General features: G+C 36.3%; 1 protein-coding gene across 3 annotated transcripts in view; it reads left to right on the top strand.

Annotated features, from left to right (window-relative positions):
• Nucleotides 1-1,242: 1,242 nt before the first annotated feature.
• The window catches only part of ICA1 (islet cell autoantigen 1), a 56,454-nt gene continuing 37,506 nt past the window's right edge, over nt 1,243-20,190 (top strand). For all 3 annotated transcript variants that reach the window (XM_036398825.2, XM_036398818.2, XM_036398809.2), the window contains exons 1-7: nt 1,243-1,288; nt 1,734-1,831; nt 3,040-3,078; nt 5,206-5,377; nt 7,306-7,378; nt 9,080-9,203; nt 11,306-11,504. In XM_036398825.2, the coding sequence (XP_036254718.1) occupies nt 3,062-3,078; nt 5,206-5,377; nt 7,306-7,378; nt 9,080-9,203; nt 11,306-11,504 (585 nt within the window). In that variant the 5' untranslated portion in view covers nt 1,243-1,288; nt 1,734-1,831; nt 3,040-3,061. The remainder of the gene's footprint in view (nt 1,289-1,733; nt 1,832-3,039; nt 3,079-5,205; nt 5,378-7,305; nt 7,379-9,079; nt 9,204-11,305; nt 11,505-20,190) is intronic.

Raw genomic sequence — 20,190 nt, 5'->3', positions numbered from 1 at the left:
ACTGAGAAGAAAAGCAAAAAAATGTCCCTTACATCAACTCCTTGTGGCAAGTAAAGCTTATTTTTATATATAAACTGTATGATAAGTGGGTTAATTTTAAATGTGACTGCAATTTTTGGAGAGAGTATTGGTAGATTCAAGTTAGTGTCATGTGCTTCTATTGTAGTCAGTTTTGGCAAAGACCAACTGGCTTGTTACTTCTGTTTGGGACATTTGTCTTGTTCTTCAGAAGCATAAGAGTTCAAAACTTGAAGTAATGAGAAGTTATGTGCTCATTCTTGATCTCTCTCTGCAGCCTCAGGGGCAGTATTTTGTGACTGTCGGGATTGTTCTTTACATGGCTGTAAAACGTTCCTTTTAATTCTTGGATACTTCCCTGGGCTGTTGCCTGTCCCCTCTTATTAGTATCTCTCACTTTTTGAGACTAGACTTAGATTTCGATATTTCTTTTTAAAAATCTCACTGCTTTCAGCTATGCTTTTAGTAGTGTCCTTTGTTAGAGCTGAACCAGTATCTTAACCCTTATTGGTTCCAGGTCTTGGAACAGACAATAACAACACATGAAGTAAGAGATTATATAAATAAATTAGGGGCCTGTTAAATTACTGCAGAGACAATTTACTGCACTTTTTTTAGCAACTGCATTTCTGTTTTTTCAATGCTAGTACTTACTAAGCTGTCTTTGCAAACTGAATTCTCATTTATGACCAAAAGTCAGGTCCATACTGGAAATAAAACGGGCACAGGGATTGAGTTTGTGTCCTGGGCTGCTGCTTGTTGCTACTGCTTAATTACAGCAATCTCCCTGGCATGCTTTTTATCTATACTATCTAGAACTCTCTGGGACCTTTTTCCCTCCTGGCCAGTTTTGGATGATAATCACATGCCAGGAGCCATTTCCAGTAGGCAGTGTAGGTAAGGCTCCATTTCTGTTTCCTTCCACCCTGATTGGCCATAGGACACCATCCCAGCAGGTCTTGTAGCCCCAAATGCCATCCCATCACACAGCAGAACAGAGAATACATGCCCTCGTTTTCATACCATGAAAATATTGTCCATTTTGAATGTAAAAACTCCCTCAAAGAATATCTTCAGGGCATAAGGGTGCTATTTAGGGCCTGGAAGAGTATACCTAGGAAGATGTCAGAGTCAGAAGGTGAGGTCAGATGTTTAGGAAGAAAGAGCATGAGCTGTGCTTGCAAATGACAACTGTTTCACCATGACCCTATTTATTTTTTGTAGGGACAGTGGTTTCAGAAGAAGCAGGTGGATGTGTACAGTGAATAAGGTCAGTGCGTTGCACATTTCCCCATACTGGTTGCTTATACTTTGTTCCAAGTAATGTACGTGTTAGTCCACCTAGACAGGCTGTTCTTTGCTTCCTGTCAAACCAAGTGTGCTGCTAAACTGAGTCATGGACAAGCTTGTGTATACACTCTAAATCCTGTGGTCTTATCTCACTCACACACCCCCACAGTTGACTTAAGGAGGACCAGTGTGAAAACAGTGAAGTCAAGAATATAAAGGTATTAGAAAATGAGTTAGTAGTGTCCGTGCCTATGGCTCTAGAAAGAACAGCACAGCAGTCCATTCTGTATCTTGTCTGACTCAATGGTTCTGTAACACAACAATCTGAAAAGATTCTTTCTTTCTCCTTTTTTAGCTGTTGACCCTTACATTTGAACTGTGGTCTGAAGACAGAGTTACTAATTTTCTTGTGGTCTCTCCTGCAGTGCTTAAGAACATTTCACAAAAATTCCAATTCAGGCGAAATTCCTGCTCTGATATAATCTTGCAGTATCTCCTGGATCTTTGCCAGCAAGTTTCACAGGTACTGACAGCAGAGAGGTTAGGCTCAGAAATCTGAGATTTGGCTCCATTCGGATCCAAATGGAAGTGCATGTGCTTTATGCTTGCAGGAAGCATCCAGGTTGTTTGTATTGCCTTGTTTGGGTTCCTGCAATCTGTTCCAGTCCCTTTGCTCCTCCAGTGCTAACCACACTGTCTGTATGCAGTACTGTGCTAGCTTCCAACGTGATGACTCCCCTTTGTACCCCTTTCTTACTTGGATTAGAGCCAAAGTTCAGTTTCAGCACTGTTACCTCCCTAGCTCCGTTTTCCATTACTGTTTTCTCAGTCAGTCAGCTTCATACCTTAGTGGAGCCTGTTGGTGTGTTCATTCTGTGCCTCTGCTTGCTGAAGTCCATTCCCCATCAGCACCACCCATCTCACTAGCTTCATTTTGGTCTCACCCAGACCCTGCTGCAGTGCCTCCATTCCCATGTTACCCATGTGCCAGTCCTCTCTGAAAGCAGCAGAGGAGAAGCCTGGTGCTTGTTGTTTATGTGTATCTGGCTTGGCTGTTAAATTTGGCCTGGAAGGAGCATGCTCAGGTACTGGTGGGAAATCATGTGCATTCCATCTGGCCAGCTCAAAGTATAGTGGGAAACTTGAGTATCCAAGCTGGAGATGGTAACTTAAAAAATCTAAAGTTTTAATGCCTACAAATCATATTCTATCCTCAGGATCTGCAGTGTCCCTCATAGAAAAACCATCTGGTCATTAAATTTCGCATCTCTGACTCAAGACATGATATAACTAGTTATATAGTTATAGTTAGAAAAATAGGTCAGTGGGATATAGGCAAAAAAAAAAAAGGTAAAAAGTAATTGAATTTTGTTGTGGCTAAAACTTGTCAGAAAAAAACTTGACTGAGGGTGATGCCTAGCATGGACAATTTTGGCACGCCTCATCAAAAGTCACTGAATTTATTGAATTTATGCCTGGTAAATTTGCTTTTGGTTGAAAAACTTGCTAGCATAGAAGGATTGGCAGCACTTAAATCCATTTGTAATGGGTTTTTGTGAGAATTGTGGTACACAAAGAAGGCATTTGGCTCACAGATTGAAGAGTTTTCTTTTGTAATACGGTAAACAAGATGCTGCAGCATATTAATTTTCTGAGGGAAAAGATAGAGGATTTCTAGTGTTTTATCTAAAAATTACAGATACTTGTATTAACTGATCATTTCTTATTTAGGTGTCTGAAGAAAACAAGAATCATGGAAGGTCATAAATAGTAAGCATCTTGATAATTTTTTCTTTTTCTAAAGACCTAATAGTGTTTGTATGTTGATTTGTTCAGTTTGCTTATCAGTCTCATAATTCAGGAATCTGTATTAATCCCAGCACTTTTTATAATCTTTTTGTCACCTTTTGTTAGTAGCTGGTTAACATCAGATGAGTTATAGTGTTTTCTTCACTTGACTACTGAAATGAGATCTCAGTTATTTTCACTGCTGTAGCAGAAACACACAGCCAGGCAGCTAAGGCCTTTATAATACCTTGTGAGAAGTTTGATGGATATTTTTAATTATTATTAAAGTAATGCTATTTTTAATAAACTCTCATATTATGTTTTCTTATAATACAGGAGGGCTCTTTTTATTCATTAAAGGCAGTAATTTTTGTATTTTAAAGGTGCAGCATGTATAAGGTCAATATAATATTCACCCAACTTGATAGGCTGTCTGTTGTCAGTATGTGTAATGGCTTGTTCGTACAGAGTTCCAATTAAATGTGGTATGTTTTGTACATGTTTTTTATTTTCTGCTGTAGCACCAAAAGACCTTTATTTTGATTTTAATTAATAAATTAAACTCTTGGAACTAATATTTGTGTAGAATCAAATGGGTAAATATCTTTGCCTTTCAAGTTTGGTGAAGAAGCCATGAAGTGCTCTGTATAAGTGTTTTTTAAAATTATGTCTCTGCTCACTTCCAGTTTAATTTCTTACCACCTCTTTGGTAATTAAGGTGCTGTCACCTGACTCACTGATTAAAAGTAACTAAAGCAAGTAATGTAACCCTGTGAAAAAAATTTCCATTTCAGGTTAAACTGTGTCACTAGTGACTTTGTAGGGTAGATGTGGTACCCTTTTTGAGGAGTGTGTCCCAGTGGCTTGCTTTTTCTGAATGGCTGTACTGCTTCACAGCAAATGTATAGATATAGATATATCTATCTATAGATATAGATATATCTATCTATATATAGATAGATAGATATGATACATATAATCAGAGGTCATAGCATGATTGAGTGACCTGGGTTGGAAGGGACCTCATAGATGATCTGGTTCTAAGCCCCCTGCCATGGGCAGGGACACATCTCCATACATGACTTGATGTGTATGTTGGGTCTGAAGACCTCTTGGTCTCTGAGCAATCTGTGTGTTGTGAACAGAACTAGGGGTCAGTATCTCACTAATGAACCCCAGTTTGTCACTCCAGGTGTAAGGTGTCTTCTCAAAATAAACTCAACCTATTTCAGTTTTGTGAAGTATCCAGTATTGCAGTGTTTATCAACCATGTACTTCTAAAAAGCTGAAAGAGTACCACAGCTTTTTATATGTGCACATAGGGGAAAATGCATGTACTTTTACACAAATTAATAATGGAATAACACTTCCTGAAGGACACTGAGATTTCATGGTAAGGCTATATTTTCTATTAAGTGTCTGAGTATGGCTTAAATATTGTGGAATATGGAATTTATATATTGCACTTTTATTGCTACAGGAATGCAGAATTATTTGTCTGTGAAAACTAGTCCTTGAAAGAAAAGGTTACCTGTTATACACCCACAGTTGTCATGTAGTCAGTTGTATAAAGAGAGATGTGAGATATCAGTCTTTCACATAGCATGCTCAAAAGAGATGAGTGTTCTTCTAATTCTTTTTTTAATTCAATTACAAAAAAGGAGGGCAAGAAGTAGTCTAATCCCATTCATAAAATGAGCTGTGTCAAATCCCAACAGTGCTGAAATGGCATGAAAATTGCTACCTGCTTAAGCAACTCTGCTAGTTCACTTGAAACTCTTCTATTAATTATACAAAATAAAAAGTTAATTCCATGGGCTATAAATCCTTTCTTAATGCATTGGGAAGAATTCTTTGAGGCTCTTTGTTAGGCAGTACTGCATGGTTAAGATATTCAAGTTGAAACCAGTGTATTATTTTTCAGAGTAGGATGGTAAATACAGTAATTTAGTTGCTTTGTTATTAATGCATAATGAGGAGCTGCATGTTAGAATATATGTGTTGGCATGCAAATGCAATATTCTTAATGGAAATGTATTAATTGAGTGTGTTAGACTTATCTTTAAAGTATCCAATTGAAGTTTTAAATTTTGTTTGTTAATATTCTAGCAACTATCCAAGAGAATTTTATGATCAATATGCTCAAAGCCAAGAAAAATCTGTGGTCAATAAAATGCAACAGAAATACTGGAAAACAAAACAAACCCTTATAAAAGTTACAGGAAAAAAGGAAGATGAGCATGTTGTTGCTTCAGATGCAGATCTGGATGCAAAACTAGAGGTTTGTAATGTTTACATAATGTCTGTTCTCTACTTGTTAATTTTTAAAGTGTTTTCATTTCCATCAACCCTTTAATATGTGTGCATATAAGATACAATAACATACATACATTTTTATAATTTTCATGTAATATCTCTTCCAGATTCTGACAAAAGTATCTATGTAAATTCAGGGAATATAGGGGAAATTTGTAACACAAAAACCTATGTCCCTCTAACTTTATTTGGAACTTAACATATCTCAGATTTATTTTCATATTTTAGGGACAGATTTTCTCCTTTTGTTAGCAGGGGAGGAGATTATCCTTTGCCTATGTCAGTTTAAGGTGATTTGTTTGGTTTTTTTCCCTAAAAGTATTTTATTGAGCATACAAATGACATTTTTTTACAAGTATGAAATACCACATATACCTGGAAAAGATGCAATATGCCCAGGAGCACAGTGTGCACAAGGTGCACAGTGCATTCTACTCTGAAGGTTTCGAGCAGATTAGTGGGTTCTGAAATGTCAAAAAAAGCCTCTGAAAGTCTTAAAAATAAAACCAAGAGAAGGAATCCTGCTGTGTGACAAATACAGTCCCACTGTCAGTATCCTCAACTCCACTGAGGAAAAAAAATAGGTTAAGGTTCTACAAAATGAAGACCTAGAATGTCTTTGAGACTAAGCAAAAAATAGAGGATGTACTATGGAAGTGTAATAAGCCAGTTAATGTCTATGTAAGTTCTGTTTGTGTTGTTTTCTTGCATGATGGTAAATGTTTTGCTTTACTGGCTTTCTTGTAGTTTCTTAAAAAATATTGACTTAGGATTCTCAGTTTATTTATGTTTTAGCTGAAATACAGGAGGCTGTAGTACAACAAACACAAGAAGAGCAATAACTTATCACCTGGTGCTTCTACAGAGTCTTCACAATGGGTTATAAATCCAGGAGTATTGATGTAAAACAAGCTGGAAGTATGGAACAGTATTTTATAGATACATACCTAAATTTTTACCATGTCTGCTGTTTTGCAGACTCATGAGGAGAGATGCTTTGTTAGCTCAAGTGGGGTTGGAAATAGGGAAACTTGTGTTCACACAAGTGAAATAAGCATGTTTTGAACAAATTCTCACTTGCAAGTCATACTCCCAGTTGAAAAGACAAGACCTGTGTAAATTTGTAATCAAGCAGCCTTGAAAGAAAGCACTGACTGTGCCAGTGGTCTATTTTACTTCTAGCTGTGTAATGCCTCATATGGTAGAGTTTAGATTTTAGTTGCAGTCTGGAGGTTTTAGATGGACAGACAGAGAGAGTAGTAATTTTTCTATTTCCTAGAAATAATCTCCAAATATAGTCATGACTGACTTTTTTTTTTAACCTCTACTTCCTTTGAAAGCTGCTGCTTTAGAAATTTGTTTCCAATATGCCAATAAAGCTTTTAGTTTAAATCAACAACCTTCTGTGTTGGCCATACCTATGCAAGTTTGTTCCACTAGATTTCACAGTGTCTATGAAAAATTCAGTATGCATATTCCCTCATGTGAGAATGATTGATTGATAAATATTTTGATAACTCTGTTCTACCATGAGGTTTTTAGAAGCAGATTTGTACATCTTCATATCTATACAAAGATATCACCTAAAAAAACCCACACCCAACACAAGTCCTTTGGTTAACTACCAACTGTTGTAGACTGTTTTCAAAGTTATTTTTTCTTTATTTTCCTTCTATAAAGTTATGGTTGGTCAGTCTTTAGTTTCAGTAAAAAACTTTATTGAAAGAAGAGCACAATTGATAAGGGAAATTCTGGAAATACTGCTCATTGTTCAAGAAGAAAAGAATGCTTCCTAATAATTTCTATGAAAAATTAAGGCCTTTCTTGTAGTTTATTCCTCAGTGTTTCTTGCATACACTTGACAAATTTTTGTGTATTTTGTTTCAATATCAGCTGTTCCATTCTATTCAGAGAACGTGTATGGAGTTGCTGAAAGCAATTGAACTGTATCAAAAAAGGATTTGTTGTAAGTATGATCAAACACAGTAGTTAAAATGATAAGAAGGTCTTCATTATGGAATCATTGAACAAATGAAAAGGTAAAAATGAAAGCGGGGAACTACTAGTTTCATCCTATTCAAAAGTAAAGATAATGTTCCTTGCAGTCACGTAAAAGCAGATTTGGTTATTTGTTTAAAGATTTCCCAGTTCTGACGTTTTATATATTGATATAATGCAGTGATAGCAATAATGACTGGAGAAAGCTTTCTTTAATTTTTTTCCCCCATCACTTAGTTGACAAATTCAGAAGAGTCATGTCTAGAAATCATAACTCCTTTCTAAACAGTTTTAGTGTTGTGTTTTGTTTTGCTTTTTTTTTAAATCAGGATTGCTGATGAAGAGTTTTGGTCTTACTACTAGTTTTATAATCAAGTAATCTGTGCTATTATGATGAATTTGATAATGCTGACTTGATTGTAAAAACCGTACAGTAATTAGTGACAGTCATTAGTGAGAGATGGGGGACCTGATTTGGGAAGTTTCTAACTGCAAGTTGTATTAAATGTCCTCTAAAGGTTCTCTACAGTCCATATTATTTGATTTCTGGCCTGAAGGAGAGAGTCCAGCTATGAAATCAGTAAATCTTCAATTGCATTTTCTCAAGGCTTTCATTTTTCTTTATCCAAAGAAAGTCAGAGAGAATGTTTCAGAATCAGGAGGTAAAATTGAAATACAGAATAGTAGTGTATCAAGTTAAAGAATTGGCAGGTGAAATCTGATGGCAAGATTTGCATCAGATGCAGATGTTCATCTTCTACCAAAGAGTGCCGAGTCTGCACTGGAGTTGGCTGTTGCCATTTGGAAAATGGCAAGAGGACTTCAGGAGATCTTCGTTGTTTTAGGCCATTCTCCCTCTTGATAGTGATTGACATTGGTAGTATAGGAGATAGCAACTTTAAAAGACAAAGAGATGAGAGCATCATTAAATGTTTTTGTAAGGTACTCTGTGGTCCACGGTCCCAGTTTAGAAGCAGTCAACAATTCAGTGTAAAACCACTTCATCTTCCTGTTTAAAAAATGAAAAAATTTCTTTGAGGTAGATGTGTTTCAGGTAGTTGAAATACAGTGTTTGAATTACAGAATGTTCAGGTTGTCAAGTAATCTTGCCGGGTAATTTGAAAGTAAATGTTCTTTAAAATAAAGTACTAGACTTGTCATGTGAAATTTTATGTAGTCAAGCATGAAGAATGGTGAGTAAGAGAAAAGCAAGTAAATGAGTTTTGGTTAGTACAACTTGGAACAAGCTTCAATAAAAGTATGCTATCAGCTGAGGCAATCCAGGTGGTAAAAAAGAACTAAAAAACAACCTACCAAACCAGACAGAACCCAAAAAACACAACACTGAAAGTTAACTGCAATCAAGATGTAATAAAACCCTTTTTGTAATATAACCAACCCAGCTTTTCCTTTATAAGAAAGAAATAGCACATTTTTCCTGTTGTCTTTTGGCGCTGATGGAATTTTGTGATTCTTGTTAAGTGTATCAGCAAATGTCTCAAATGAATCAGGTCTCCTGTTTACTAAATGCAGGAATTCTGTGAAATTACTTAGTTTTGCTTTGCTGCTTGGACCTAAAGTGACTTAAACTGCTTGATGTTAGGCCAGTTTTTAAGCTGCTAGGAACAAATTAAATAACATATTTGACAACTCATTTATTTTTTGTTAGTTCTGTCTCAGGAAGAAAATGAATTGGGGAAATTTCTTCGATCACAGGGTTCTCAGGATAAAACAAGAGCTGGAAAAATGATGCAAGCTACAGGAAAGGCCCTCTGCTTTTCTTCTCAGCAAAGGTATATGGGTCAACATTTCTGTCTGATTTGCATAGTACTTGTGATAATGGTAGTTGATTCACCAATGTTATCATTCATTTGGCCGTTTAAAATGGTTGAGGAACCAATTGATAGGAAAATTATTGACAAAATCTGCTGTAATATTGGCAATATTAGTGACTTCTTGAATTTTGCCTGATGGTGCTTTTTGTCCATAGACTTGCTATATCTATCTTCAGATCCCCTGCCTGTGCCTGTTCAGCTCAGTATCTCTAGGGCTGTACTGGAGCTTCTCCAGCAGTAGGGTTGTAAAGGAGATGATGTCAGATCCCTCTCCTGTTTGGTAGCAGTTCTCACTCTGCAGAGAAGTGCTGCAGCAAGCTCACTGTGGAGGTGTCTGGTTCCTACAAGGGAGGGAATGAGTAAGGGAATACTTTTTTCTGGGCCATCGGGTCTCATACATCAACTAGATAGAGGAGAAAGGAGGAGTCTGAATGCCATCTTCTGCTTGAACTTTAGTGTAAAGTTCCCCTGAGAGAAGATCCCAGATCCCTACAGAGCTCAGGGGCAAGTAAAAGGCAAGGAATCCAGATGGACACACAGGCACACTAACACCTGCTGTTAACCAGAGTCCTTCATGTGTCACTGACCCAGTGTTTGTTCTAGGAGTTTAAAAGTAACATTACCTGATGTCATTGTAAGTATTGTGCTCTTTTCCACAGCATTAGGACTATGAAAGGATGAAAATCGCCATCACTCACAAAGGAAAATTCTATTCCATTATGTTTTACAGGATTTTGGAGGGCTTTTAACTACTATGATACTTTCTGGCTTTATTTTAACAGTGCAGTTGAATTTCATATATTTATTGTCTTGGGCTAGAGTTTGGTCATTAGCACCTCCAGTAGCAGGCATGATTGGGATCATTAAGGCACTTGTAAGGCACCTTTGAGCAAAAGTACTGATGGCTTGCTCCTTTATGAAGCATAACTGTTAATAGAAATCTCAACGCATATCTACATAAACTAAACTTTCTTTTGGATATTTTGGTAAGAATTTATGGAATGAGAAAAAGCATCATGGGGAAAAAAAAAAACAACAAGTCACATTGAATTCACATATTATTATAGCTCTGGCCCAGTACTTTTTTAAGGCATCTTTTCAAATAAATTGACATTAAAAAAAAAATTTGTCTTTCTTCTTTTGAGCTATCCTCAAACTCTTGTTGAAGTTGGGACTGCTTTTATTGATGTTTCATGCTTGTAGCTAGCTCATTAGCTGGAGATCGAGACAACATATCTTGGGTGCTGGAGCCAAAATTAGAAATCCTCTTATGCCAAGGGACTTCCTTGCACATTAAACTATCTCTCTGCTGGTGTGGGGCTGATTGAACCCATTCCAGTGAGGTGCTGCTGGAAAGCAAGAGGGAAGCAGAAGCAGCAGGAGGAAGCAAAGCAAAAGGAATAATCCTGTCTGGTGTTGAGATCCCATTAGGAGCTGAAGTGATGGCATAGGGAGGACAACAGTGTTCCCTACTGCCTTTCCAAAGTGTGGTTGTCAGAAGAAACATTTAGGTAAATATGTAAATCTTCCAAAAGAAAAGGTAATGTCCTTCAAAGAAATTGTTCCAGTTACTAAAAAAAAACAAAAACAAAACCACAAAGATAACCTCAGATAATTATCTACCTGACAGATGACTTATTTATTTATATTTACATTTGAAGACTTAAAAGGCTAATGGAAGTACTTATTGTGATGTTTAGCATGACATTCCTGATACATCTGTAATACTTTTCCAGTATGGTAATAACATACAAGTGATTAAACTAAAATACATAGGCACAGTAGAAGAGGTTTCTTTTCCACTCACATGTGTAATTGAAAAGTTGCTATTTTGAACAGAAGAGTTGCAAACAATATTCATTCAAAATTACTGTTTCATGTGCACCTCCAACCATGTGGTAGAATCATCTGAATGTACACTGGCACTTAAGTGAACTGTGTTGGCTGTGTGTGGTTTTTTTTGAGTGCTAGTAAACTGTCAGGAGTTGTATTAATCCTATGTGGAACAACATGTTTAACATGTTCCTCTCCTTCTTGTCTTTGCTTGATGCCCTCCCCAGGTTAGCACTCCGTGCCCCTCTCAGTAGGTTGTATCAAGAAGTGGAGACTTTCAGATACCGGGCCATCTCAGACACGTGGCTGACAGTGAACAGGATGGAGCAGTATCGGACTGAATACAGAGGAGCTCTACTCTGGATGAAAGATGTGTCTCAGGAGCTGGATCCGGATCTTTATAAGCAGATGGAAAAGTTCAGGAAGGTATGAGGTTTCCTAGAAGTGATTGCCTAATGAATGACAATGAAGCTTGGTTTTGATTCTTCCAAGGAGGGCATAATTAAGAAGCAATGAGGATGCCATTTATCCTAACCTCTTCTTTGTGAGCTGTAAGGAAAGGCATTTTTTTAGTAGTATATTCAACTTCAGCATACATCTTTATAATTTAAATAATATATCTTTTTGAAGAAGGTTATCTAATTTTGATTACTTAGTGGTGATGCCTGAATGACTAATAGAGGAAGACATGTCTGCTGTCAGAGGGGGAAGGGAATATTAATTTTTGCAACTAAAAACAGTAATAGAAGTGCTCTACCTAATTTATCTGCTGCTAAATTTTGAGGGCAGTTAAAGACCAACATTTTCAAAATTCGCTATAGTTGGATTTTGGGGAGGAGTTGCAAATCTGGAATTTATTTTTAGGTTCCTGATGCAGTTCAGTGTGATTCTTTGGCAACTGCTAAACACTAAAACTGCTAAGGAGGCATTCTCCATAAATAGCCTTCATTCAGTGTCACTCAAGTTTGCTAAACTCCTCCCCTCCCAAAAGACTTGCAAAATCACAAGTCCTAGGTGGTAGGCTGCAATATTGCTACCAGGTGAGAGTATAGAATTTATTTAGGCTGGTCCTGTCACAGTTCAGGAATGCACATGAGACTTCACATTTTCTAGTGAGGCCCTAGAGCCAAGTTTGTTAAAAGTCTATAATGTTCACAGTTGGCTGTTAATAGATGCTGCCTATCAGGAAGACTTAGGATCTTAGGTATAACCAAGTGGCTCATGCTTTGAATAAAGGCAGTAAAAAAATTTACAGAAATTGTGTGATAATTGAAAGCAGAGGTCTAATAACAGAAACTGTATTAAAGTGTACATGTATATATGTGTGTGGCTTAGAGATAGGTAATGTATAAAAGAGAAAATCCTGTTAATTGATGGCTTAAGCAGTCTGTAAGTGAAAGTGCTTGAAGATAAAAGGTATATAATTGTGGATTTTAAAAGCTTGACTAAACCATCCTAACAGGAAAGGACTGGCATGCATCTAACTGCTATTTTTTATAAACCAAAGTGGTGACAATAGCAATTAAGAAAGGGATGGAACAAATAGTGTCCCAGTTAGTCATCTAATCTTTATTTAATGCTTCAGTACAGGGTATTCCTGTAAGTCTTGTGGCACCAGACATATATTTTATTATGCCCTATGGGGAATGTTTGTAATGGCAAGTTCTTGCAGGTAAAATAATTGCTATGGTCTTGGCCTCAGCTGATTGCTTATGTACATTGTTTGATTTATTAGGAAAACACTTAAAAATGGAATGTTAGAATGAATAAAGCAGTAATGGTAACAGAAAATTGATTTATAGCTTTCTTGCTAAACAAGTGCTGTGGAAAGCATAAATTATATAAATGGCAAAGTAATTAAAATAACATATGGTTTGTGCAGTGAGCTGCTGTAGATAAAAACCTAGATGTGAAATTTCGGACATCTTGAGTTGCTGTGCTTCAAGGTCAGCAAAAAAAAAGGTTTTTTTTAAGTTCTTACAAAATTTAGTAGCAAAAATGTGGAAATACTAAGTATTTTTAAATATTTCTAGATCTGAAATAAATTACATTCTGAGATAAAAAAATAAAAGTAGATTCTAAAATTCTGTAGCATGACCTCAAATAGTTAAAAAACCAAACTTGAAAGTCTTCTGAACATTTCTCTTGTCCAACTGGCTGTCGACTGAAAACCTCTCAGTTCACATTGAAATGCAGAGAACAAAAAGCTCTACATTTTTTAGCCAACAAAGCAAAGAAATGCCCCTGGTATCCACTTTCCCACATTTCCCATCTGTGCAACAGGCATATCAAGCTAGTCTTTGAAGATTTAATACTTGCAGAAAGTAAACTTTTTGATTTTTAATCGGGGGAAAAATACTGAAGTAAAATCCACAAGCATAATGTTCCTAGGTAGCTGTTGCTGAGCAAGATCTAAGTTTCTTTTTAGTGCTTAGTGCTTTACAAAAATTAGTGGTGGATTCTGTAGTTCTAAATAATTAGAGGAGTTTTTATTGTCTTTTTTTTTCTATTTTTGCTTGCAGATCTTAATTGTGCCATAGTGTGGCAGTGTAATGCTGAGGTTTTAGTGCTTATTTTGGATCTGTAACAATTTAAGAAGTCATGCTAGTTTTGTGTTGAGAAAGATGTTACAATAACTCACGTAAGGTTTTTGGTTCTTAAATATACCATTGCCAGAGAGAAGCATTTTGAGCTGGAGCTGCATATTGAATGATACACCACCAAGTAGTTAGTGAAGCTAATCCTGTCAGAGCACTTGAAAGAAAGTTTTCTTCAGACTTCTGATTGTAAAAATCCAAAGTATTGCTTAAGTAAACGCTTTTTGTTTTTTTTTTTTTTTTTATTTCTAGTAAACAGTGCTGGTTTAATGATCTTTAATGCACCTAGTACATCAGCAGTATTTATATCATTTAGTTAAAGGAATGTTTTTCAAGTATGTAGCCTTTTATAATGTAATCCTTAATGTATCATTATGTATACAGATATGGTACTTGTTTTTGGAGACCAAAGCTAAATCAATCCAGATGGGCTTTTCATACCTTCCCTCAGAATAGCTTGGGCTAAAAGATCAATAGTTGAGTCAGTATTTTCAGAGCTGATAAAATCTGAGTTAAAACACTGACATTTTTGTAGCTCTCTTTTAAAACAATGAGGTACTTGAAAGAATTTTCTAATGCTGTTCTTAAGGCGTCAGTCTAAGTATGCAAGACCCAGCAACACTACCCCTTTCAGAGTGTCTCAGAGCACTGCAGAGCAGCCTTTTTACATTGTTGTTTGAAGATAGCTATGTAATTGTAGCTACTTGAGTCAAACTAAGGAAATAGGTATTTACTTTTCCCTGCAGAGTTCTATAAATGCTATGTAACTTCTTTTTTTTTTCCTATTAGCAGTTTTTATGAACAGTCCAGTGCTGTTCTGGTTACAGAGGTCTTCCATCCCAAGTTCAGAGTTTGAAGTGTTCCTTAAGAGCATCTAAACAGTGCTGTGATATATAGAAGAATGTTAATGAGCTAATATCCTTTTACCAAATTCTCCATACTGATCAGGTTTTTAAAGTTCTTAAATCTGGTCTCTTTTATCTGTCTGGAGAGACTGTGCATTATAACATGAACTGTGCTGTGACATTGTAAAAATACAGACCAAATGGCCCAAGTGCTGGTGTCCTTCTCCCAGCTCTGAAAAGGTTAAGCTTTTCCATGCATTTTCTGAGCAGGAATGCAGCAGTGTGTAGGATAAACTGAGACCAGGACACAGCCTTCCACATGCAGCCTTCAGGACACAGGATGATGTGCTGTTCAATTTTGCTTGGCTGTGCTATCTCATGTACAGTTCAATACAGACTTTCTCATCAAACCTGTACATTTCAGTGCTATCCCTAACAAATAAAAAGTGAGAGCTGAAAAGAATTGTCATGCTGACCTTCAAGCTAGCTATGAGAAAATTACATCTGTGGCATGATAGGTTGTTTATCATGCTACATTGATAAAGCAGATTAATCCTTTCTATATTTGTTTTTCGCTTCCTTTGTTCTTGTACTCCTCTGCTTCCCTTCATTCTGAGGCTTGAGCCAAAGCTGGAGTATCTTTGTAAGTACCCAGTGGCAATGCTGGGCTCCCTGAGACAGGCTGCCCTGCACCTTACCACCCAGCTCTCGGTTTGGGTGCAGATGTTGAGAACTTGCAAGCTAGAAGCTGAATTGTTTGGATACATTTTATCTCCAGTTCTTTCTAGTTATAGTCTTTTATATACTTGAAAGAAAATGAATGTCCTTAAATGTAATTTTAAATCTGTCAAGAGAAAAGTTAAGTGGGAAGAAGGAAGTTTCAACAAGAGCTCAAAATGTCATAACAGTAATTTGAACTACTGTTGTTATAAATGTACCAATATAGGGAGTGGCTGACCTGTGCAAGCTTTCCTTGAATATATTTTATTTCTTGAAAGTTAAAACTTCTGTGGATAGATGGGAAATAATGAAGATATAAAAAAATCTATTGATTAAAAGGTCATAAGGGATCACTGACTATATGTATTCATTGTAAAGGTCTCAGCAAGTATGGCTCAGATACATCTGCTGCAGCCTGTCAGGAAGGCTCAGGACCTACAACTCTCTTCCCCTGCTGTCCCCTTGCCTGTTATCACTGCTGGGCACAAGGACATTCTGGCTTGTGTGGTGATAAAGGTGCTGTACCAGGTTACAGCATCATCTGCTGCTCCCCTATCCATTAACATCAGCTGCTAACAGCCCAGCAAACCTAACGGCACTTTGGAAATGTACTGGAGTATTGTTTTAATTTATTTTTTTTTAATTCTCTGTTACTTTTGAAAACTCTTGGAGAGTTCAGAAAATGCAAAAAGTCTACTGAAGGAGAAAAACCAAATATGAAGCTGATCTTTGACGTAAGGACAGAGTTGGCAGTTGCCATCATTGGGAACTAAAGTTCAGTTTGTGGTAAAAATAAAGTGAAAAGGAAATCTGTAGGCATTTAGAAGCTAGCAAACTGAAGAGCAAGTAAAAACAGAGGTTTATAAATAACATTACATGATGGTGTTTTTTATATTTTTGCATTTTTAGTCAAATTATTCTTTTAATGAAAAACAAATTGCAAATCTGTATTGTTGCAGTTCCTTATGAGTGATTACTGGAAAAGTGAATTTAACTTTACTAGAAAAATAAGAGCTCTCAGGAGCTGAGAGTTGAGAATATTGACACTAAACAAAGTTTCCAAGGATCATAGAATTTAAAGATGGAAAACAACTTAAAGATCAACTAAACTCTCTTCCTGCCAGAACAAAATCTGTACATCTGTAATATATTTTCCAAGTATTTTTCTATATCTAATAAAACAATTGATTTGAGGGTGACCCTCTTAGAAGTTTTGTGGTGCTGTTTGCTGGTCATGTTCTACTTGAATTATTAAAAGCCAGCCAAGAGAAAATATGCTAATGCTGTTTGCATCTGCAGATGATATTAAGCTGGAAAATCTTTCGGTTTTCCAACAGCAAAGTACACCAGGATCTTAAAGAAAAATATCTTTGGCCATGGAAGTCACAATGGTGTAAATAAAAGACTCTAAGTTGTCATAGTTACAAGTAGCAGTATAATTGGTGGATGTTTAGAGCCAGCTGGGGTAGTCACTGTTGACCAACCTTGGGTTTTAAAAATTAACAAAAACACCTCTTAAAAAAAAGTTTTAGACAGTAGTCGTCTCTGTTTGCCTTTAGGTGATACTTTCCAATTAAATTCCAACTCCATCTGAAAAACTTTAAGCACTTTTATCTTGAGGTGACATTAATAGAGGCCCCTGCATGTGAGAGAGCACATTGTTGGTGTTTGTGCTCTGGAGGTGTCAGAAAGGTCTGAGTTGCTTCAGTAGACTGTATGCTGGATATGAGATGTGTGGCACTGCAGTGTGAAAAAAGAATGGTGGCTTTCTTCATACCTGCTAGGAATCTGGGATGGTAAAGCCTCTCACATTAATAAATATGATTTTTATCAGCCTTGGTTCAAAATCTTCCTTTAAAAAAATGAAAAAAAAAAAAAAACCCACCTATTCTCTTCAGTGATTTGGATTGCTGCTGCTTACTAGAGGAATAGGTGAACTTCCAGGAGATGCAATAATACTCTCTGCAAGGTAGAGAGTATGTGTCTCCTCTAAAATTAGTAAGATGATGTCAAACTGCACTTTGAGATCCACATCTTAGTGTAGCAATGTGATAGCAGAGATAAGGGTAACAGCCCACTCTTACAGTATGATGATAAGCAACACCCACACACATCTCTTCTTGTGGCATGCCTGTGCCATCAGGAGTAGGTTTGGCTTCTTTCTGGTAGGGAATAGCAGTCAGAGTAGGGGTTTTGAAGTCAGGTTTTTAAATATGAAAGTGTACATGTGTTGGAAATGCTAAATTTAGTGATTTACTGAGAAATTAGGGTAGGGAAAGAGAAAGCATATACAAAGTGCTCTTCACTCAAAATTGTAGTTGTTGCTTTGTGATTATTGCATCTCCCTGTAAAAGTAGATGGAGTTCCAGTGCTGAGTATGTTATCTTTGAGGAGTTTCTGCTATAATGTTCTTTCCAGCTTCTCCAATATCATATTTAGTAACATTAAGCAGAGAAACCAAAACATTACGAGATACGTCACATACAAAATGCCCAAGCATTTTTAGGCAGTTAGGAAAGATATACCTCTTTTGAAAAGGTAACCTTTAGGAGAAATGTTCTTCACAGTAAAAGCATTTTATAGTCTTACAACTTTAAATTACCATTTCAAGTACCATTTGTAAGGCTCCGAGTACATAATGATACAAAATCAATAATTTTCTGAAGCCATTTCATGTATATTAAATATCACTGATGATTGTTACCGAGTTAAAAGCAAAGTAACAATGTGTGATGGAGATGCCCTTTTAACAGCATAATAACAGTATGCCACTTAAAAATAGAAACAGACTTCTTGGAACAGATTACATCATCTTTAGAGGTACTGCTTGTAGAATATGGTTGCTTCCAGAGATTAATGCTTACCCTTGAGAAATGGCTCATCATCTGTTCAGTTATTTTTACAAAAGAAGAATTTGAGGTGAGACTCTGAAAAATGGCATTAAAGTAAAATAAAATTAGTCTGCTATTACTCCTCTAGTCTACAGATACGATATAGTTTTTTAACCTTGTTTCATGTGACCTTGCTGAAATCAAACAAGGCAGATTTGGGTTATTTGTACATTTTCAGTACATTTGTACCTGTATTTATGTTGAGAAAAGGTAGGCAGGCACATCCTAAAATTTTCTGTTCACCTAAATAACAGAGTAAAAAATGTTTCAACAGAGTACAATAAATCTTCCAAAAAAAAATCAGTGATGTAAATCAATAGCCTTAATTTTATGTAATAGTTGGTTTTGGTACCAGTATTAAAAAGACTCTCTCAAATATGGTGTGATAAAATTTAAACTCCAGGAATTTTCTCAGGCCTAATAATTATAGGAATGTGTAAATATTGAATTTAATATTGGATTTTAAAAAAATACAGGAACGGAACAAAATTACCTGAAATATTATTCTGAAAATGGGAAAGCAAAAATGATTGCCTCGACAATTTCTATTGCTCACATGAAAACTCAAACCCTGCAAGCTGGTCTATGTGGGCAAAGCTTGTTACCCATGTGGATCATTTTGTGAATTCAGAACCTAAATGAAGTGTAAAAAATATGACCAGAGTAGGCTGTGAAAAGAGAAATGAGATTTGGAAAATTCCCTCAGCCTTAATAATATGAAAAGGCTAGGAGGATAGCTAAGGAAATATTTTTTAAAAATAAATGAAATACAGATGTGACTGAACTGAGAGAATTCTGCAGAAGTGAAGAATAAACAGGAAGGGGAATACAGCTGTTGGGGAAAACAGTGTTTACACAAGAGAACCAAGCTTTTCTATAGTCGCCACTGCCCAGGAATTCTTCTTATACTTTCCTAAAATGCTTGGGCACATGCATAATATAGTCCATCTGCTTTGACTTCATAAGGCCTTAGCTGTTCAGTTGTATGTTGCATAGGCTCTGAATGATTAAAAAGATGCTGTGTTTGATTTTTCTCCTTCACATAATGAAACCAAATTAGATAGGATTAAAAAAAACCCCAACAAACAGAAAAGTACTGTTCTAACCAAAAAAATGGCAAATATACCACCATCTCTGATTCAGAGTTCTGCCTGAACCCTGCTTAGATTTCAAATGTTGTTTCATCTTTAATAGCACGCTGTGAAGTCTGAAGAGCACCACAAAAAGATTTGTGTCTTTTTTATACATTTGTACTCTTTCAGAGTTTGTGTCTTGACAAAATATAATTAAATTGTTTTGATGGAAACAAGCCATGCTTATTGATATATTAAATGCCAACCAGGAACAGCAATAACAATGCATGGGCTTATTTACAACAGACTTTGTGTTACAAATGAATTGTGATTATTTGTGGGTGCCATTTTATATTCTGTGCTGAAAGGTTAAATAGAAAATGAAACACAAAACCTTGACTTACAGGACTTCTGCATTAGCACTGTAAACAGGATGGCTTTGCACTCAGGACAGTGAGAGCATCTGGGGACTGAATATTAAAGGAACTGGGTAATCATGTTGATTTTGTTAAAGGTGTCTTTCTTAATGTTGGTGTCACATGTAGCTATGATTTGCAATATGTGTCAGTGCCATTCCCTGACAGTTTGTACATCTGTTCATCCCACTGCCCTTTGCAATGGCTAAGGAGATCATACAGGCCAGCTCACTGTTTTACAGTGAGCTTTCAGTGGGGATATTGTTACTGCACCTGAATTTGAGCTTTTCAAGTCCCTTTATTTAATTCCAGCGTATTCACTCCTCCCATCTGCCTCCTCAGAGGAGATGCAGATTCAAGTAACAATCTTGCTCAGGCCTTGAAGAATTTAATTTGGATGCAAAGAAATTAAAAATATGAATTATATTTTTCCCTATGAGGACACAGTACCTGAAGGAGTCAAGAAGACCTTCAAATTATCTGCATTATCTAAGATAAACTGAATTGTATAATTATTAGATTAATACAGTCATGAGTCTAGTAGACATATTAGTTTTATGCTATATTACA

This window comes from Molothrus ater, chromosome 1, assembly GCF_012460135.2.
Source record: "Molothrus ater isolate BHLD 08-10-18 breed brown headed cowbird chromosome 1, BPBGC_Mater_1.1, whole genome shotgun sequence".
Classification (NCBI taxonomy): domain Eukaryota; kingdom Metazoa; phylum Chordata; class Aves; order Passeriformes; family Icteridae; genus Molothrus; species Molothrus ater.
The sequence above is the reverse complement of the archived record's forward strand: the minus strand, read 5'-3'. Positions and strand labels throughout refer to the sequence as shown.